Below are 22,315 nucleotides of genomic sequence, written 5' to 3'. Positions count from 1 at the left end.
AAAGCTCCAGGTCCTGGACTCAGATCATTTAATAAGACTCTCAGCTTTCTTCTTCTGAAAAAGAAAGCCTCTATACCTCTTGGCTGTGAAGAAAAGCTTGAAACTATGACTACCTGAGGGGGTACCTGAGGGCAAAGGAAAAAAATGGTATTAACTTCCCCCCTCCACAATATTTAAGCCAGTTGGGATTCCTGGCTTGCAATTTTTGAACACTTTGTGCTGCCACACCAATTCCTTCTCTTAAATGTGACACTCAAAAATCCTTTGAAAAATAAAGTAGTCACTTGACCATTTAAAATGAGGGGAGACAGAGTTAAGGGTTAAAGCATAATGTGCCCCAGGTGCTGGTGCCTTACCAATGTGGTTACACTTTACATCAAAAAAATATTGTTATATGTTGACTGCTCTGATTTATAGCATGGATATGTCAGAAAGAGTTTGGAGCACCTGGCCATAACATGCATTTATTGTGCCCCTTTGACTCCCTTCACCTACTTTCAGTTCCCCACTCCTGTTCCTAGGAGACTGCTCCAAACAATCTACATTTCTTGTTTGTTAGTACATTGACAACAATGGTGCAATGGAAATGCAAAAAACCCAAAAAGTAAGGGCTGAGAGAAAGAGAAAAAATGCTCATTGTTATTAGAGGCCCTGGGCAGAGACCACTGAAGTGGGATACTGGAAATCTGAATGAAGTTCCTGACTCTTCCACAAGTGTGTTGGGTGACTTTGAGTAAGTCATTTCCCCAACCCATGCCTCAGTTTCCACATCTAATTAATGGTGACAGTGGTACTGATTTCCTGTCAAATGCTCTTTGAGATCTACTGGTACTTGTGAACAGCACCTGGTAGTGCTCTGTTTGTACTGTGGTTGTGCCTAGCAGCCCCAGTTCTCAAACAGAACCCCATTGTGCTAGGCACTGTACAGCAGTTAATGAAGTCCCTTCCCCAAAGGGTCTACAGTCTAAGGCTATGTCTGGTGGTTGGGAAACCTGCTTGCAGCCCACGTAACCATAACTCAGCTAGTTTTAGCCTAGCTTGTGCATGTACTGGTAGCAAATCAGATATGGTAGCCACACGTATGAGTCAGCTATGGATCCTGTGTATGTACTCAGGCTGTAATGCTAGGTCTTCCCTGCTGCTGGTAATCAGTCTGACCCAGGGGTGGGCAAAATACAGCCTGCAGGCCATATCCAGTCCAGGGGAGGCGAGATCTGGAGCGGCTGGGGCAGAAGCAGAGGCAGGAGAAGGAGCCGTTGCCAGAGGTAAGGGGAGCTGCTGCACTGGGAGCAGCCCCATTGGTAAGTTGTGCATACTGGCTGGGGCTGGGGCTGGGCCAGCAAGTGCAGGCAAGAGCATGGGCAGGAGAGGGCAGGGCTTGGGCCCATGCGGAGCACTGTAAGGGCAGCTGCAGACCACACTGCTCAGGGGAGCTCTGCTGCATGGCCCCCGCTCCTCCCTTTCTCCCCTCACCCCCAGCCAGCTCCTGGGATCCAGTGCCCAAGCACCCCGCCACCCCTCCCCACACAGGGCAGGGGCATGCAGGGAGCAGATCACCTGTCCAGCTTCAAACACTGCTTCCCACCTGCCCACCCCCAGGACCCCATCCCACATAGGCAGTGTTGGTGAGGTGTTGCACAGGGAAGGGGGGTGCTGACCCTTCCTGCAACAGCTCATTAGAACTCCCTATGTGGTCCACAGGCCCAAATTATTGCCCACTCCAATCTAACCAGTTAAATGCTAACACCAGCACCCCTGCACAAGCTACAATCACACCTTTCCCTGCAGTGGAGATAGTCTTAACAACCTGATGAGTCAGCAGGTAAGTATGGCTAGACAGACAGACAGAGCACAAGGAAACAATGAGACACCATCTTTCAGTATGAACAGCAGGTGCTTCTACCACCCCAGCTGCATGCCACCAAAGGGGCATGTTTGTGCCTGAGCATGGTGTGTAGGTGTTTCCTGCATATCATGCTGTCCAAACTCAGCCTACTGAAATGACAGTTACATCTTGCAATCCCTTGGAAATGTAAAGGGTACAGGGCACTGTGCAGCATGGTCATCACATGTGCCCAGATATCACTTGTGACCACTGTCAGAGACAGGACCCTGACCTGGATAGATGCTGCTATGCAATAGGTCCATGCCCCATGCCGAGTGCAGCATTCAGGCTGCTGCAGTCACCAAACCAAACCACTACAAGCTGTTTGCAGCTTTCCCGCTGAATGTGGGTTCCTATCCCAGAAAGGAGAGGGATACTCCACAGCCAGTATTGAATGAGTGACAGGTTTTAGCTCTAGCTCTAGTATCTCTGGACCCTTTAGGACTAGAAATGGGAGTGTTGTCTAATGGAGCCAACCAGGGGTCACCACATTCAACAGAGATATTTCCAGCGTTATGCCTGTCAACTGTCCCTCATTTTGGGGGGATTTCACTCATTCAGAAGCATAGAGGAAGAGGGCTGGGAGGGACCGCAGGAGGTCATCTTGTCCAACCCCTTTCTGAAGGCAGCCTAAGCCATCCCAGGCAAATATTTGTCTAACCTCCTCTTAAAAACTTCTAGAGATGGAGATGCCACAACTCAATCGGTGCCACTGCTTGACCACTCTGTTAGAAAATTATTTCTAAAATTCAACCTAATTCTCCCTAGCTTACACCCATTCTTTTTGCTCTTTCCCTTGTAGACACACAGAATAATCTATCACCATCCTTTTTATAACGACCTTTTTTTGTGTGTGTGTTTGAAGACCATTGTCAAAAGCCCTTTTGGTCTTCTCTTCTCCAGACTAAATAATCCCAGTTCTTCCAAGCTTTCCCCATACATCATGTTTTCCAGACCTAATTTATAGAAAGATGCACACACGTTTGCTGTCCCTGCTCCCTTGCCTCATGTTTCTTGTTGAAAATGATTTAAAGATAAATACTCCTGAAGCTGGGACTAAAGGCAATATTTTTTGTCCTGCATGAAGATGTGTCTGTATATCTCATTTCAAGTCTGTGTCATTTAGTATAATTTTACTGCAACTATTGTAAAATATGTGTGTGTGTGTATGTGTGTGTGGGGAGGAGTGGGGGTGGTGCGGTAAAATTCCCGGCTCTAAGAGTCCTATGATTAGGTGAGAATTTCTTTTTTTATAATTTTTTAAAAATGGTCTTCATTCTTTATTGGAGTTATGGGAATTAAGTAGTTAATAACTAGTTAAAAAGTTAAAGAAATGGCTAACTTTTAACTTTAACTAGTTCAATTATTCAGCTGTCAACTTTTAACTCTAACTTGTTAAATAAAAAGGTTAACTTTAACTTTTTTTAAAGTATAAGCTAAAAGAAATGAAACCTGGCTTTCCCAGAGTTTTTCCTGACATAGCCACTCTTTAGGACTTACATGGAATGATATTTCTTTATTGAAACTCTAGGACTTCTTGTTTAAGAGACAGAGTAATGTGCCTTCTTATGAAATATGGTCTCTTAAGAACTACAAGTCCCAGAGTTCCTTAGTTTATGCTGCATTTTCTGTGCATCTGCAGAAGTCAACAGGGCAGCAAGTTGGCTGCAGGAAAGGGAACAAGCAAAAGCAGGCAGAGACATTGATCACAGTTAAGAGTGGGAACAAATAATGATGGTGAAGCAGATGATAACTTTTTTAATTTTCAATGAAGATCAGAACCAGCAGACCAGGGCCCAAGAAACTGAGCATTACTTCTCATCTGTGAGAAACTTATCTGAGATGTCACTTACTATGAAAAAGCTATTCATCTGTTATAACACATCATAGCTCTGCCACTGGCACAGATCTTTGAGAACTTGTGGCGCTCAGGCAAAGTGCCCAAAGATTGGAAGAAAGCCAATGTGGTGCCTATCTTTAAGAAAGGGAGGAAAGTAGATCCGGGGAACTACAGGTCGATCAGACTGACCTCTATTCCAGGGAAGATCTTGGAAAAAATTATCAAAGAAACCATTCGTGACAAACTGGCTGATGGCAACATCCTGAGGAATAGCCAGCATGGGTTTGTTGCAGGTAGGTTTTGCCTGACCAATCTCATTTCCTTCTATGACCAGGTGACACATCACCTGGACAAGGGAGAAGAGATTGACATTATACACCTTGATTTTAAAAAAGGCTTTGATCTGGTATCCCATGATCATCACTTAGAAAAACCAGCCAACTGTGGCCTCAGCTACATCACAGTCTGCTGGCTGGGGAATTGGCTTTGAGGTCAAACCCAGAGGGTGGTAGTTGATGGAAGTCAATCATCATGGTGTGCTGTGACCAGTGGGGTCCCCCAAGGCTCTGTCCTTGGACCTGTGCTCTTTAACATCTTCATTAATGATGTGGACATTGGTATCAGAAGTGGACTGGCCAAGTTCACCGATGACACCAAACTTTGGGTAAAGAGTCCACACCTGACAGGATGGTGATCCAGGCCAACCTTGACAGGCTTAGAAAATGGGCTGATGAAAACCTGATTGCGTTCAACACCAAAAAATGCAAGGTTCTCCACCTTGGGAAGAAAAACCCGCAGCATGCTTATAGGCTTCGCAGTGCTACACTTGCTAACACCACGGCTGAAAGGGACTTGGGGGCCATGATTGACCACAAGATGAATATGAGCCATCAATATGATGTTGCAGCTGGTAAAGTGAGGGATGACAAGGTCAAATGGTCACAAACTTGTCCAAGACCGTTTCAGGCTGGACACAAGGAAGAACTTCTTTACTGTCTGAGCCCCCAAGGTCTGGAACAGACTGCCATCAGAGATGGTGCAAGCATGTACTCTGAACTCCTTTAAGAGACATTTGGACATTTATCTTGCTGGAATCTTTTGACCCCAGCTGACTTCCTGCCCCTGGGGCGGGGGGCTGGACTTGATGATCTCCCGAGGTCCCTTTCAGCCCTAATGGCTATGAAATCTATGATATGTTTTCCGAAACTATTCAGAGAGCTTCGAATCACTTCAGACCTTTTTATTGGTCCCCTGTTTCGAATTGGATGTGGAGATTCAGCCACCAAATCGGGCTGAATAATATCTGAATCAAATCAGCACCTGAAGCTTTGCTCAGCCCTACTATTAGTATTTACTCCTTCCCATTCTCTGCAATTCTCACCATCCACTAGCTCTCACAGCAAGTTTCCTGGAGAGAGACAGTGAACAAGCATTCTATAGCCTTAAGCAAACTCTTACATGTTTTTCCACAAATGAGAAATGATTTCTTTCATTTTTTTTAGCTCCTGAGAGCAGTTTAGGTTTCCAAACTCACAAATCACTTATGTTATATTGGCTCACCAACTATCGCTTGAGGCACTGTAGGTAGACAATCTCTGCAAACAAAACTAGCAGTATTTCTCTGGCAGTATTTCTCTCTTTCCTGTCCAGGAAAGAATAGAGAGTCCTTTCCTTCTGGAACATCAGACCATGGGGTAAACATCATTTAACACACATTAGTCATGTGTACATGAGACGCTACATTGCTGTAGCAATGTCGCTTTAGCTAATTGCTATGGTGACATATTGTCAGCGGGAATTAACCATAATGCTGCCACTCTTGTGCAGGAGGGTCAAAAACAACCCATGTGCTGCTGGGACTGAGCAGTACCAGTGGGTACTATGTAGTCATTTAGTACTTGCTTTAGCCCCAGCCCCTGCCATATTGTTCCAGAGTCTAGAGATGGATGAATTCAGGATCTCATTGTACTAAGACATACAAACATAGACACATTGACTGTTCTGGTCCGAAAGAGCTTACAGCTGAAAAGACAAGTGATAATGAGATGGTATGGAGGAGCTACCCGGACAACCATTGCAGGATGGGCCCTACACTTAGTTAATCTGGAATAGTGGTCACTGACTTGTTTTAGTCAGCCTGGAGCAGAGGAGCATGCCTCTGGCTATAAAGTGTCATGGAAAGTGTATAGATTAGCAGTGCCCAAATTAGGAACTAAATCCACAACTGGAGTTGCAGAACCTAACGAGTAGCATTGCAAACCCAACAGAAAGTCCATGAGCGCTGGGGGGTGCCTATACATGTGTTTGGGGGGGAAGAAGCTGTTTTAATTAGAGTGGTTCCCTGACAACTGTTGTAATTAAAACAGCTCTCTATCGCATATATTAAGCCCCCCACATTTTACAATGGCTGTGGGGGCGCTTTAACTAATGAGCTTTAGTTAAAGTGCCTGTGGCTATTTTAAAATGCATGGGGGCTTAATACATGCGATAGCATGAATGAGTCATGACCCTGGTGGCTGGGGGGGGGCACAGTGGCCGTGGGAGTGCGGCAGCGGCTGGAGCGGAGCAGCAGGAGCGTGGCGGGGGTATGCAGGGGGCCTCCTGCAGACACCACCAGCACTGTTGGCGGGGGGCCTGGGGGGAGCATTGACCAAGGGCTGGCGACCACCTGCAGCTGCTATCAGCAGCAGTGGCGGCAGCCAGCAGGGATCGCAGACCGCCCACAGACGCTGCTGGCAGCATCGCCAGTAGGGTGGCAAGTGGCAACTGCCCACAGACGCCACTCACAATGTCAGTGGCACCTGTTTTTGTAGGGGGTGCACTGCCACATTCAGGGGGTGCACATGCACCTGTGTGTACCCCCTATACATGACAGTGAGGCAACGCTGGAGCATTCTAATTAAAATGTGAACCAGCATGTCTATAGGCAGCCTGGTAAGCAAGGTCACACGCTGACTGAAAGTGGTGTTGCCAGCCCAGAAATGAGGTTGTTTTGGAGAAAAAGTTGGGGAACCCCCAATATACCAGACTTCCTTGCACACCGCCAAGAAAGACACACACCTTGTTTTTTGGGAAGATGGAATGAAGAACAAAAGATTTTTCCGGAGTTATGGCCACATCTAGCCTAACCTTCAGTTCAGCTCACCCTTCCTTTCCTGCTCAGGCTACCATGTTTAACCTTTCACAGCTGAACGGACAGCAGCTCTTGACTGCTCAGCCAAAAGCTGAAGGTGTAGCTGCTTCTAAAGACTGGACTCTGTGGACAGACCTAGGCTTTTGTAAAGAACCAAAAACAATTTGCCGGACAAACTGTTGGAGAAAGGATAGGTTCATTTGCAGAATTTTAAGACAGTTAAAAAGGAGAGTGGGTCATTAACACCTTTTGAGGGAAGAACAAGTAACAGCCTATGAAATCAATTGCCTCCCTCGGTGTGTTGCCTGAATAGAAATGCCACTGTTGCTATCCTGGGCAAAAGAGTCAGCTTCCCTGCTTAAGACATGTGTCCCAGTTTTGGAAGGCTAATTTTGGGGGGAAGGTCCAGATGGTATGTAAATACATACAGTAGATTTTAGAGATCACCACTCATTATCCAGGAGTATCCCTCTCATTATCTACAACACTGGCTCTCTCTTTTTGGACCTACTGTCTACAGTTAACCCCCAACATTTGCAAAAAGGGGTGGGGGCTTGGTCTAACTCACAAACTGTTTACCATAGCCAAGTGGTCAGCCACTAGTCCATACACCAGAGTTTGAGAACAACCCTTCTGGCTCAGGCTGATGACTGAGGACTTGGAAACAATGACAGCCGAGTTTTCTATGAGCTGTTTAATACAAGAGCTATGAAGCATGTTTGTGATAGGAGGCAGGTGCCTTTGGCAGAAAAATACATGGTGTCACATGTCTTCTCGGTCACTGCACACCTTGCAGCGTATGCAGATGTGTCCTTTCCTGGGCTATTCCTATTCATTGTGGAGTTGGATTTCACTCTTGGCCTTTCAGCAGCTCTAACACAACAAGGGTAGAAAGCCAGGCTGCCCCAACCCTCCCGCACTACTCTGGATCTATTATGTAACTTATCTATTATGTAACTTGAATGACAAGTTACCTCAGAGACGTACTGTTCCAGTGAAAGGAAAAAAGCAAAGCTCTGGGATCCTACTGACAAAAAGGCTCCATACGCAGGTCTTTTTAGAAGTACTATGGGAAAAGAGTCAGTCAGACACCACCCAGGCCCAGGTCATGCCCCTCTGCCCCTTGCCAATGCTTTGAGAACTATCCTTAGTCCTTCACCCCAAATTGATCTATTCCTTTTCATGGGCATCCCAGTAGGACCAGGAGGTCCTCATGCTTGTTCTGCCCCTGAACCCACTTCTGAGTGTCATGAGGACATAGCCACTCTGGCAGCTGCCTGACACATCAGGGGTTGGGGGATCACCTGTGATCCTCCTTGTGGGAGATCTGGGAGGCGGTAAGGAATTGGTGGTCTTGGCTGCTAGGGTCTTGGGGACAGAAGCTCAAGAGTCACCAGGGAGTACCAGAGGAAAGTAGGCGAGGCTCTGTTCCCCCGGGCGCCACCTGGGATAACAAGGAATAACAGCCACAAATTGATTGAGAGTAGGCTCAGGCTTGATATCAGGAGGCATTACATTATGGTTAGGGCTGTCAGGATCTGGAATGGGCTCCCAAGGGAGGTCTTCAAGAGGAGGTTGGATAGATATCTGGCTGGGGTATTATGATCCCAGCACTCGTTCCTGCCCAGGGCAGGGGGTCACACTTGACGATCTGTTCAGGTCCCTTCTGACCCTAGAAACTATGAAGAGTTAGCTCAAGCTCAAGAGTCAGGCTCAAGAGTCAGCTTCTAACCAGCCCATAGGGTTTTGGCAGCTGCAGGATCTTTATTACTGTGTATGTATGGTGGGGATCTAGGAGGATGCTGGGCACCTGAGGTGGAAGTCAGTGCTTTTTCTGAGGCATTACATAGCATTTAAAATCAGAAGTGACTAGTAGATCATTTAGTCTGCCCTGTTGTATAACAGGACAGAGAATTTAATTGCATTACCCCTATACTGAGCCCACTCTGAAAGACTCTGGGTCCAGGACTAAGAAGCAGGCCTCTACTATTAGCCCTTAATGAATGACCTAATGACCAGAATAAAGCCCTCCAGTCATGTGCTTGTCCTGACAAGCTCCCCCTCAAGCATCTCTGTTGCCATTCACTATTATCTATACACAAGCCAGGTGCATGTCGCATCATTTCTCTAAAAGGGCAGGAAATTACATGAGGATGAAAACAAAAATAAGCTGAATCTATTGTTCTTGTGCCATTATTATGAATAAACTCATGTGGTGTGCATGTCCCCTAGGACCAAGTGGCATCACTGTAACTAACCATTGGCACAGTGTGTCCCCTCTGGGACTCCTGTGGCATTTTAATAAACCATGCAGTATGTGCACCTTTGGGACTATTTTCTAACACCTCGTCTCAATTGCACTTCCCGTTTTTGGGGTATCAGCTTTCAAGCTAGTTTCTCTCTCCCTGTGGAACCTGCCTCGGGTCACACAGGGAGTTAGCCACAAAAGGCAGGACTTGGCCCCAGATCCTTTGTCTCTCCGGCTAGGTCTTATAACATATCCAGATTTCCTTAAGTGCCACAGTACCATACCCCTCAACTGTAATCTCACAGCTGAGAGTCCCCACTTGAGAAAACATTGGCCCTCATGTTTGAGCTGCAAGCATTGGTAGGAGGGCAGACATGAACATGCCAAAGAGTCTTTCTTTCCTGAGCAATCCTTAGTGGCACACTAGTGTGCCATGAGAGTGGTGGAAGCATGCTGTGAAAAATGATACTTTATCAGTATCAGATCTAGCCTGCAGAGCCATGTCATCTAGCCTGTGGGGCTTGCCATGGGTCCAGAAACTTGGCAGTGGGGGAGCAGTGACAATTAACACTGTCACATTCCCCTCTGCCAAACTTCTAATCTCCATGTGGCAGGCTTGGGCCCCAGACATGCCAGCCCCAAATGGCTTGGTCCAGCCCACAGACTGACCTGGCACTACTTATTTGGCCTGCAGGGCCAATAGGTTGGGCAGCATTGTACATTTTCCGTGCACCCCCACACACCCCACATTTTTTGTGTATAAGAAAAGTGTGCCACCAATTTTAATCCAGAAAAAAAATGTGCCCTAGGTTTCAAAATTTTGGGAAACACCGCCTTAGTGGACCTCTACAAAGACTGATGGCCCAGGAGCTCCCCAGAGCTGAAAGCTGCTCTGCAGTGGGGACAGTAGATGTTTGCAGGGCACCTTCCCTGCACTGGAGCATGAAGGACGAAGCTGAGTTAGACATCTGGCCTCTTGCTGCGGCCATCATCTTGGTTGCTGCTGCCTCCTCAGCACTGCAGCCTTCCTGAGCAGAGCCCCACCTGCTATAGCAGAGTTCAGGGACCCCTCCATGTAGTTCTCATGGGTAATCTAAATTACCTGGACATCTGCTGGGAGGAGCAGTCAGCCAGGTCTGACTGCTCACAGAGGTTCCTGGCCGAGGTACAAGACCTCCGCTTAACCCAGGAGGTGCACAGTCCTACCAGGGGGAATGCCCTGCTGGACCTGGTCCTGACCACAGGCGATGACCTGGTAAGAGGGCTCTAGGTCCTCAACCATCTGGGTGATAGCCATCATCGCTTGCTGGAATTCACCATCCAGTGCAGGGTGTCAAGGGTCTGCAGCACGGCAGTACCCTTAGCCTTAAGAGGGCCAACTTCAATGAGCTGAGGAGATTAGTGGGAGAGGCACCGGGGTCCTCGAGAGTAGGGGAGCTCCATGCCCAAGATGAGTGGTTGTTCCTCAAGGAGACAATACTCAGAGCCCAAGGGGTAACAATCCCAACAAGAAGCAAGCGGGGCAAGAGTGCCCAAAAGCCCCCCTGGCTCACCAAGGGCATTTGTGAAGGCCTGATTGCCAAAAAGGAGGGGTACACCTTGTGGAAGGGAGGGGCTGTCACCAAGTAGGAGTATAACTCCACCACTCGGGTCTGTAGGGGGGCTGTTAGGAAAGCTAAGGCAGATACAGAACCAGGGCTAGTGTCAAGGATCAAAGATAACAAAAAGTCCTTTTTTAAATATATAGGCAGAATGAAGAAGGTAATGTGGGGCCCCTGCAGGATATGCTTGGCAATCTGGTGGTTGCACCAGAGGAGAAAGCAGACCTCTTTAACAATTTCTTCGCCTCCATTTTCTTGTGCAGGGACCGGGACTCCCCTACTGAGATTCCAGATGGACTCGGGAGAACTAAGGTCAGGGAGGACCGGGTTAGAGAGCTTCTGGAGGGGCTGGACGTGTTCAAATCAGCAGGTCCAGATGCTCTCCACCCCAGCATGTTGAGGGAATTGGCAGAGGTTATTGCGGGGCCCCTGGCACGGGTTTATGAGCACTTGTGGTGCTCTGGCCAGATGCCGCATGACTGGAAGAAAGCCAACGTGGTCCCCATCTTTAAAAAAGGGAAGAGGGAGGATCCGGGCAACTATAGGCCTGTTAGTCTTACTTCAACCCTGGGGGAACTCTTTGAGAAAATTATCAAGGAGCACATCTGTGATGGGCCAGCAGATGGGATGATGTTCAAGGGCAACCAGCATGGTTTCATTAGGGGCAGGTCCTGTTAGACCAACCCTGATTGCCTTCTACGATCAAGTCACAAAAGCATTGGACGCAGGTGTCGCGGTGGATGTAGTCTTTCTGGACTTCAGCAAGGCCTTTGACACTGTCTTCCACCCCATCCTCATTAAAAAACTAGGTGACTGTGGCATTGATGCCTACACAGTCAGATGGATTGCAAATTGGCTGAGGGGCCTTACTCAGAGTGGTGGTGGACAGGCCTTTTTCGACCTGGAGGGAAGTGGGCAGCGGAGTCCCCCAGGGCTTGGTCCTTGGGCCCGCGCTGTTCAATTTCTTTATTAGTGACTTGGACAATGGGGTGAAAAGCAGCCTGTTTAAATTTGCTGATGATACCAAGATTTGGGGTGAGGTGGGCACGCTAGTAGGGAAGGACATATTACAGCAGGACCTGGACAGGTTACAGGGGTGGGCTAATGAAAATAGGATGGGTTTCAACACTGACAAGTGCAGGGTGCTGCACTTGGGCAGTAGGAAACAACAGCGTACCTATAGGTTGGGGAACTCCCTTCTCGAGAGCACAGTGACAGAAAGAGATCTTGGAGTCATTATTGACTCCAAGATGAACATGGGCCAACAATGCGAGAACACAGTCAGTAGGGCTAACCGGACCTTGTCCTGCATCCACAGATGCATCACGTGCAGGTCCAAGGAGGTGATCCTCCCCCTCTATGTGACACTGGTCAGGCCGCAGCTGGAGTACTGTGTCCAGTTCTGGGCGCCGCACTTCAGGAGGGATATGGCCAGCATTGAGAGGGTCCAGAGGAGGCCACTCGCATGATCTGGGGACCATAGGGCAGGCCCTACAAAGAGAGGCTATGGGACCTGAACCTGTTCAGCCTTTGCAAGAGAAGGCTGCGGGGGGGACCTGGTGGCTGTCTAGAAACTCACTAGGGGGGACCAGCAAGGTTTGGGAGAGACCTTGTTCCCCCGAGTGCCTCCCGGAGTAACAAGGAATAACGGCCACAAGTTGTTAGAGAGTAGGTTTAGACTAGATATCAGGAGGCGCTACTTCACTGTCAGGGCAGCCAGGATCTGGAACCAACTTCCAAGGGAAGTGGTGCTGGCTCCTACCCTGGGGATCTTTAAGAGGCGGCTTGATGTCTACCCTAGCTGGAGTCATTTGAGCCTGGTTTTCTCTCCTGCGCAGAAAGCTAACTGGCTATTTGCAGCTGATTGAGCTTTGGAGCCCTGGAGACTAAGTGACTCTTTTCTTGAAATTTTCCTCCCTGCTCCCAAGAAGCTTCCCCCCTCCCCCGCCCTTTTTTTTTTTTTTTAGAGAATCCTGGAAAATTAAAATGTTTACAGTTCCCTATTACTACAATACAAGTATATAAGGGAAGGAGCTTGGTAGGGGAACGGCTGTGGTTAGCAACCTAGCAAGTGATTTGTTCAGGGACTGCAGACAACCACACAGGTTGTGTCAACCCATGCAAGAGGGCTGTGCGAGTGCTTGAACTTGCCACAGAAGTTGACACATTTTTGTAACTTAATAATGGATCATTTACAGTTATTTATTTTAAGAAATGTACAAAGAAAAATAATTGCTCTAGCTCAATGAATTAAGTTCTTTGGCATTTTTTTCCATCAGCAAACAAGTATGTACAAGCAAAACTGGTTGTCAAATGTAACTGGTTTCCAGGCTCAGAAACTAATGATGTGTGTTCCATGGGTGTTCACATGTAAACACAAGTCAGACTACTGTGTCAAGCAGCAAATATCTCCAGCTTCTGGCTCCAGGGAACAGCCCCCTAAAACACATTGAAATGAAAGCTCACTGCCGAGTTATGGATGAGCAGTAACTGGCTCAGTCGTCTGTATGAAGAGATGCTGAAACAGAGAAGCATTGCAAATATTGCAGCCTCCATAAAAATCCTTACACTAACTGCCTGTAATTGGTTTGAACCACCCTGATTTTTGCTCAGAGAAAGTACTTATGGGAACTTGGACTACAATAAATTGCTCGTTTTTTGTGATGGAATCGGTTAATGGGGAGAATAACCCAGTAGAAGGGATAAATCTGAAACAATGAGAATTGTTCATTCATCAACAGACTCTCTATCCATTAGACAATAAGAGATTGCTCCTGGGCTCCTTTCTGTGCTCTGCACATGAAATCCCAGCCCTGGCTCAGTCCTGAGCCAAATTCCCATTGACTTTCATGAGGTTGGGATTTCTCTTTGGAGGTTGCTGCAGTTCTTCACTTAATTTCATGAATCATAGTCACAATGCCCAGAAAAAAAAACAAGCAAAAAAAAAAAAAAAGGACGCAACTGGAAGGAAGAACAATTCTCAACAACATAGAAATCACTGAGGGACAATTTTCTCCTTCAATGCCAAAAGAGACCAGGTCTAGAAATCTTGCACAGGAGTGACAGTAATAAAATCTTCTTATGCCAGGACTTGCTGGCAGAATTGCTTGGTGGGTGTTATGGCTAGTGGAATGGACTCTGCAGCAGCTGCATCCGCTTAAGAATGATGGGAATAACTGATCTTTCCATTCACTAGTGGGCCTGAAGAATAAGTATCTTTACAATTTTTTATATATATATTTCAAAATATTCAAAGGTCAAAAAAATAACCCCCCCCAAAAAAAACAAAAAACAAAAAAGTAATTGAAATCATGTGAGCTCCAATGAAATGCTTCACTTAGATTTCCAAGCACTGTTTAACTGTCTCTAAAATTAAGTTAAAGGAAATTGAAAACAAAAAGTTGTTTTGAATTAAAAACAACTCTAGCCTTTTGGCTTTCCTTGACACAAAAAAGTTGATGACACCAAAAAATAAATAAATTGCAAAACATTTTGGTGTCTCCAAATTGGCCCTTTCTCCCTACTCTAAAAATGTTTTGGCTGAAATATGTCACCCACTTCTACCCCAACTGTGCTGGGGGACTCTGTGCAAGGCTTTTTTCCTTAATAAATCCCCTGGCTACATCCCTACCTTCCTCTGACCAGACCCATTAGTCCAGCCTCTCTGCTACTATACAAAGAACTTCTGTGGAGCACAGCTCCTAGGTACTTTGTGGATCTGGACAAGTTCCTGTCCCCATCTCCCACTCCCTCCCCACCTAATTTTGCTGGGTTCCCTCAGACTGTTGACTGCAGAAATACCTGTATCTAGCTTTAAAATAGCTAGCCTGGGTAGTGAGAGCTGACTAGCAATAGCAGCACATGGTAGAGTGCTGGCTATTCTATCTTGCTGAGAAGCTTTTCAGTGGCTTCAATAAGGACAAGATTGAGCATAATGTCCTACCCCAGCAAAACACTTAGAGACCCTTAACTTCAAAACACGTCTGCAGAAAAAAAAAAAAAGCAGAGCGGCGCATATGGGGGCAGCATATGCCGCTGAAAACCAGAGCCTGGCCAGCCAATGCTGCACTGCAGCTGCTGGCCAGGCTCCAAGCAGCAGGATCACCACTACTGCAGCCCTGGGAGGCCCCCAGGACTCCAGATAAGTCTGCTGGGGACAGCCCAGTGCCGCCCCAGCCTCCCCTATCCCACCTGGAATAACCTGCCATGTGCCAGAGTGCATGGGTTATGGATGTTCCCCAGGGACAACTAGTGGTGGCACAAGGTATGCCGCTGCTAGTTGCTCCTGGGGAATCAAATGTCCACGCTTGTCTGGATGCAGCCAATGGGGTTACTCCTGATGCTGTGTTAAGTACATACTGGGTACATCTACGTGCGTGCTTTACTGTGGAGTAGACTAATTTGCTCCACAGTAAAGCATCTCTGTCTACACATGCAGCAGTATTAGGCTGCAGTAAACTAATTTACTTCACCATAGGATAGTACTGTTGGGGACAAGTACTATCCTATGGCGGAGTAAACATGTGATTAAACACATGCGTAGATGGTGACTGCCAGGTGCAAATTGCACCTGGTCAGCCCATTCAGCCCAGCTAGCCAGGGGGAGGGAGCCTGCAGGGTAGGAGCCTGACCTTCAGGCCCCAGCCAGCCCCTCTGCTGCCCTCTGCCACCACTCAGAGCATGCGGCTGACCCCTGTACTCCCTGACAGTCTGGGGTTGTTCAACCCTGGCTCAAACTGTCGCAGTCCCAGGCTAGCAGCAGGCTCAGGGGGTCAGCCCTAGGCCCCAGGTAGTGGCGGAGGGTTGTGGAGGGGCTGGCTGGGGCACGACAGTGCCGAAACTGCAGAGCTATGTGGCTTAGCCCCCCGCTCCCAAGCCTGCTGTGTGCCCATAGCTGCAGCAATTTGAGCTGGGGTGGGGCAGGTCTGGGCTGGCAACAGGTTGAGGGTGGGGATCAGCCATACAGCTCTGCAGTTTTGGCACTCTTGTGCCCCAGCTAGCCCTCTGCTGCTACTCAGTGCCCAGAGCTGACCCCCTGAGCCCGCTGCTAGCCCAAGAATGCTGCACCCTAGCTCTAACTGCTGAGGTCCCAGGTGCATGTATAAATGCTGCACCCAGGAACTGTTTTCTCTGGTAAGAAGTGCACCAGAGTTTATTGCTTCAAGCTAATTGCTCATGTAGGTGCACCCAGTGAGAAGTGTTTTATTCTGATGAATAAATCAGGTGATTGCACAAAGGTGCCCACTCTGCACACAAACAGTGAAGGCACATATGAAAAACACTTTCCATGCTATGATATGTTTGGAAATGTCCATGCACATTGACTTCAATGGAGTTAACAAGAATTTTGCCTGAACTGGATCCCCTCTAGCTGGAGCTGCAAAAGCGAATACTACCAGTACTGTCTTTCAAGATCCATTTTTACAGGAGCTGGAAAAATTAATCTCTGTGATAGATTTAAACAAAGTCCCAACTGCCATAGACCTGGCTAAGCCCCAGGGTCTTTGGGAAAACCATTGTTTCTGCTCAAAATGTCCCCGTCATGCTGGATGGTTCACACCTCAAAAACAAACTGAAAAACAAGCAGAGCAAACAAAATAGGTGCACAGACTAGAACCAGACTAGACAGCGCACCCAATAACACAAGGCACAACCTGATGCCAGACAGCACTGCTGAAGCAAGTCAATGTATAGGATAAGGCAAAAGACTAAATAAAAAAATATCTTTTAGGAAGCCCTGTTTTAAAACTGTACCACAGCTGTTTCCACAACAGAAAGTCATCCTTGAAGGGAAGTGCTGTAAGAGTCTCCCAACCTCAAGAAGAAGCTGTTTATGTGGGAGGTGGACTTGGCCACATGCATTTGAAATGGAAGCAGCATTTCCAAACACAGCCTTTGTTTTATTAGCTAAGGTTTTGCACATATCTTTTGTGCTGCCATGGACTCTCCTGGTGGGTTCATTCAAGGTGGGTGTCATGAACTGCTTGGATAAGAAAATATGAGGGCTTTCTGTGTTAGATAGCGGGTATCTCTCCTCTACACCACCAAAGGTACCTTTTCAATCAGTTCATTATATGTATTCCAGGGCAGCAACATGTTTTTATCACTGGATCTGATAATATACAGGCACACCCTTATAACTGTGGGGAACAAAGATCCCTTGCACCAGAGATTCCCTGTTGTCAAGGTCTTTTAAAAATACATTTCAGGTGTTTCTATAGAGACAAGTCAAATCAGATTTCTTGGGAATATTCACCATACACCATTTCCCCCCCATTATTTTCCTTCCATATAATCTATTTCCTCATTTAAATGGGAAAACAAAGAAGCCTGAATATAAATGTAGTTTACATTTCAGCTGTAGGGAGCTGAATGTTTTACGATTTTGATAAATATTCAGAAAACTTTAAAAACCAGTATTTAACCCTGAGAATATATCTGCAGATTTCTCTTATACTATGCAAACAAATCTTTAAGACATAATTGCACTTTTACCATATATAACAAAAAGTCATTAACGCCTATTCAAATATTCAGAAGAAAGGTGCTACCTTTAAGACATTGGAGATTTTTGTTCACAAAACCTTGCCACTTCTGCAATTATTTTTAATACTATTTCACTTGGCTCATCTTTCACTAGCTAACTGAGTGCATTCCATAGAAAATAATAGACAAAAATGTCTTGATCGTGAAACAATATTAAGAAATAATGTGTTTTTTTGAAAAGGAGAACCGTAAACAATAGTTAAATATCTGCAACCTCTAGGCCCAAATTCAGCTCCCCCTTTACGTGGTTAAGTAGCATTTAACTGCCTAAAGTTAGATACTCACAGATTTTAGATCCAATTTCCATATGCAAAACTAGATTACTAAGCATGCTCCGAATGGACTCACTGGCTGCATCCAGATGAGTGCGGCTGTGCAGTATGTGGCACTGCAGATCTATCTACGGCACCACACACTGCACAGTCAGGTATTCCCTGTGTCGCTACCTTGCAGCATGGAGCTTTTTTTTTTGACTGAGGAGATCCTGGGGTCAAAAAAACCCACACAAAAAAAAAAGGGGCAGTGTACGTGGTGACAGTGCACGCTGCCCCAAACCAGAGTCTGGCCCACTGGAACCACACTGGCTCCTGGCCAGGCTCCCAGCTACAGAAGCGCTGTGCCTGCAGTTTCCCTGGCCCCCAGGACCTAGGTAAGGCTGCTGGGGCCAGCACAGTTGCTGGACCCAACCTCCCCTTCCCCACCCAGGGTAACCTGCTGTGTGCCAGAGTGCACGTGGCACAGGGGTTCCCCGTGGACAAGCAGCAGTGGCACAAGGTGTGCCACTGCTACTTGTCCCCGGGGAACCAAATGTCTGGGTGTGGCCACTATTGCTACCTACTCTGCGGCAATCCTATTCTACCTCAGAAAGCAAACAATCTATACTAGCCCTACAGAGCATATCCAGACGAGCGTGCACCTGTGGTTTGTGGTCCTCACACCTGTCTGAGGTGCCACACACTGTGTGTGGTGTGTGTGCAACCATGCACTGCACTACAAATTTGCAGCGCAGTGCCAAAATTTGATCCTGGGAATTCCTGGTATCAAAAAACCTGCAGCAAAAAAAATTGGCATGATGCGTACTCCAGGAGTGTGCAGTGGAGCAGCTGGGGGCTGGGTCTTCTATGTCTGCCCTGGCTCTTTCAACAAACCCGGAAAAGCATGGAGCAGGCAGTTTGCCTGAAGCGGGAGCATGTTGGCCTGCACTGCAGTGCATGTGCAGGAGTGTGAGCAGTGGCAAAAAGTAGCAGCACAAATTTGTGCTGCTACTTTTTGTGCTGCTGCAAGTGCACACCCCCTGCATGTGGGGATGCGGTCATGGAAGGCATAGAGCCCAAGTTTCCTATTTCCTGAGCAAGTATTATAACCATTAGGCTATTGGGCTAAAAGAGACAAGATGGTCATCTTCTGGAAATGACAGCTAGTAGTGGTTTTTCAGTAATTAACGTTTTGGGGGCTTACAGAAGGACAAATCTAGTGCATGTAGAAGCAAGATCTAAAATCAAGGTAAGCAGCACTTAAGGCAACATATATATCTACCTTTAGGCACTTACGTGCCACTTAGCCTAAAGGGGAATTGCATTTGGGCCACCGTTACAAAGGTTAGATCATTAAAAAAATTTAAATGTTTCACTTTCACCAGCAACAGATTTCACATTTACTTCATAAGAAAAATACTAAACTTGTTGCACAGGTGTGGTGAATTATAAAAACTATCCCCAATAAGAGATTCAATTAAAAAAGTTAAGATGTATCCTTTAAATATCTGAAATGTGGTAACGTACATCATTAGCTCAAATGTCTATAATCTACAGACATGGATATGAAAGTGTTCTTTGCAGGACGAGATACAAATGGAGTCTTTTCAGGCTGGGCAATTGAAAAATAACTTCTATTATACAAATGATTCTTTCACATTACGTTTCTCATCCAATTTTTTGGCTTCACTGGGAGCACCTGGAGTCTCTGAGCTTAGAACTGGTTTAAGAGACAGGGTTGGGGCCATTTCTACTTCTCCTGTCCCATAATTCCAGTTCATTTTGCTTGCGATCAGTCCTTCTTTCTCTGGTGCTTCTTCCAATAGGGCGTCCTCCTCTTTACTGTGCCTGTACAGGTAGGAGGCTTGTTTCACGGACCGCTTTAGAAGGTACCTGCGGAAGGCTCTTTGGATTTTTATGGCACATACTTCTTCATGTTTTCTTTTCAAAGTTGTAGTGATGGGTTCATAGGAAACCTTGGAAGGATTTGCAGCCATAAATTTCTCCTCCATTGTTTCTTTCAAAGCATCCATTTCTCCTGAGTCACCCAAGACTTCTTTTGTCAGAGCAAACAGAATATCCAAACAGTGGATTTTGTCCCCAGGGACCATTGGTAAATCCATGGTGACCAATTTAATCTTGTTTGGCTTGGCAATTTTCAGTGGCTCTTGTAAGGTGTCAACAAAGTCAGATAAGGTGCTGTACGTGATAAACTGGGTGGCATCTGGATCAAATTTCTCCCATGTTTCATAAAACATCTCAAAGTCATCTTCACAAAGGGGTTCACTGCTCTCCTCTGTAGCAACATTGAAGTTCTCAAGAATGATGGCAATATACATGTTCACGACAATCAGGAAAGAAATTATGATATAGCTACAGAAAAAGCAGATGCCCATAGATGGATTCCCACAGTTTCCTTTCACTGAACTGCCAGGGTTCTCAAAATGGGGGTCACAGTCTGGAGGGCCACTGTTCAGGATAGGGTTGAGGAGGCCATCCCATCCTGCTGATGTAGTGATTTGGAACAAACAAATGATGCTGTTACCAAAAGTTTCAAAGTTGAAGATGTCATCAATTCCAGACTCCTTCTTCACATAGGCAAAGTTGGACATCCCAAAGATGGAGTAGATAAACATCACCAGGAAGAGCAGGAGTCCAATGTTGAACAAAGCTGGTAGGGACATCATGAGGGCAAAGAGCAGAGTCCGGATTCCTTTTGCTCCTCTGATTAGACGAAGAACACGCCCAATCCTGGCCAGCCGAATCACCCTAAAGAGGGTGGGTGACACAAAATATTTCGAAATGACATCTGAAAGGACGAGACCTAGGGCGGGATGAACAGAAGGTAAATTTTGCAGGCTGATGTAGCTGAGGCGGTGAAGAAATGCAAAACCTACCCTATATACGCTATTTGTACAGAGCATTAGAGAGAAGAGGCAAGGAGATGCAGGGGAGGAAAACAGGCGTTACTAGAGTACATTACATTTCATGGCCTGAAGAAGACCTCTGAAAAATTACTTAAGCAATGCCCCTGCACTCTTCAGGATAATAAACTACCCTTTTCCCCTAAAGAAGGGTGCTCTCCCCTTGTAGGATGATTCCTGGATAGCTGTTGAGAGTCAGCATGTGTGGAAGGATATGGGAATAGCACTTGGGAATTCACGTTTAAGAAAGTTTTTTGTGAGTACAAAAGGAGGAAATATTTAGAATGAACATCTGGAAGTAGGGCCAGAATAGCTAGGGACAGAAGTTACACATAAACTGGTTTAAGTGATCAGAAACTGGTTTAAACCTTTAACAGAACAGAAGTTTGGTGCACATAGACCAGTTTCAAAATGGCAGAAACTGATTTAAGATAAATCTGGTTGAATGTAGTATCAGACTTAACTGATTTGGGTCAAACCAGTTTATGAAATTTCTGCCCAGACCCCTTCCTGGTTCAAGTTAAATCACAGTCCCCCAGCATCCCAACATGCTTTGTAGCCCTGGGCTGGGCTGTGCTGTCTACTCCAGAGAGCAGGGCTGGCCCCATTCCTCTGCTCCCTAGCTGGAGCTGTGAGGGTTGGCTCACAAGGAGGTGGGGGTGGGGGGGCAAGCCCAGCTGGGGATACAGCCTGATCTGTGTGTGTGTGGGGGGAGGACTGCCCCACCATGCAAACCACAGTTGGAGTCTGGGGCAAAGGAAGGGGGTTAAATACTCCTTCCCCCACTCAAACTTACTGCTGGCTGCAACTATGGACTACAAATTGCAGAGGCACCCGGAAGGAGGAAGAGGAAGTAATGAACAAATAAAATAAAATAATAAAAGGGGTGGGGGTGTGGCTCTCTATGTGAACGAAAGCTACATGTCCCTGCAAGCTGATGTTGGTGACCAGCATGGACAGCTAGAGACCCTCTGGGTAAAAAGTCATGGGAAAAACGGCACAGGGGACACAACGGTGGGAGTCTACTACAGACCTCCCACTCAAAGTCCTGAGCTTGACCAGGAGTTCGCCCGGGAACTGACTGAGGCCGCTTGCTCCAGGACCTTGGTTATCATGGGTGACTTCAATTACCCGGACATCTCGTGGGAAGATCACTCAGCTAAATCCGAGCGGTCGCAAAGCTTTCTCTCGTGCGTGGATGGCCTCTACCTGACTCAAGAAGTCTATGGGCCAACGAGAGGCAAAGCGCTGCTCGACCTGGTACTGGCTACGGGGGATGACCTAATCGGTGACCTAGTGATCGATGGGAAGCTGGGTGACAGCGACCACGAGCTGATCACCTTCACCATCTGCCGTAAAGCTGGCAAGTCAGTCAGCAACACAGAAGTCCTTCACTTCAGAAAAGCTGACTTTGACAAGCTCAAGAGGCTTGTCGGTCAGGCCCTCAGGGACCATGACCCCAGGGAGATGGGAGTTCAAGAAGAATGGTTGCTTCTCAAGGAAGCGATCCTCAATGCACAAGCTAAATCTATTCCAACATGGAGGAAAGGCAACAAGAAGGCACAGCAGCCCTCCTGGCTCTCTAGGGACCTAGCGGACCTCCTGCGGCTAAAAAGGAAAGCCTACAAAGGATGGAGGACGGGATTCACCTCCAAGGAGAATTATTCTGCACTGGTCCGGTCCTGCAGGGAACAAACCAGGAAAGCCAAGGCTGCAACTGAACTCCAACTAGCTTCAAGCATCAAGGACAACAAAAAGTCCTTTTTCAGATATGTGGGGAGCCGGAGGAAAAGCCAGGGCAATGTTGGACCCCTGCTAAACCAGATGGGGCAACTGACAACTGACGCCCAGGAAAAAGCCAACCTATTAAATAGGTACTTTGCG

At 46.9% G+C, this 22,315-nt stretch overlaps 1 protein-coding gene across 6 annotated transcripts in view; it reads right to left on the bottom strand.

Annotated features, from left to right (window-relative positions):
* Positions 1-12,874: 12,874 nt before the first annotated feature.
* SCN4A (sodium voltage-gated channel alpha subunit 4) overlaps positions 12,875-22,315 on the bottom strand; it is a 168,533-nt gene continuing 159,092 nt past the window's right edge. For all 6 annotated transcript variants that reach the window (XM_090044268.1, XM_090044267.1, XM_090044271.1 and 3 more), the window contains one exon: positions 12,875-20,331. In XM_090044268.1, coding sequence (XP_089900394.1) covers positions 19,145-20,331 — 1,187 coding nt within the window. In that variant the 3' untranslated portion in view covers positions 12,875-19,144. The remainder of the gene's footprint in view (positions 20,332-22,315) is intronic.

The sequence above is a fragment of the Crocodylus siamensis genome, chromosome 4, assembly GCF_052110815.1.
Source record: "Crocodylus siamensis isolate JL-2025a chromosome 4, ASM5211081v1, whole genome shotgun sequence".
Classification (NCBI taxonomy): Eukaryota; Metazoa; Chordata; order Crocodylia; family Crocodylidae; genus Crocodylus; species Crocodylus siamensis.
Note: the sequence above shows the minus strand (reverse complement) of the source record. Positions and strands in the feature narration are given on the sequence as shown.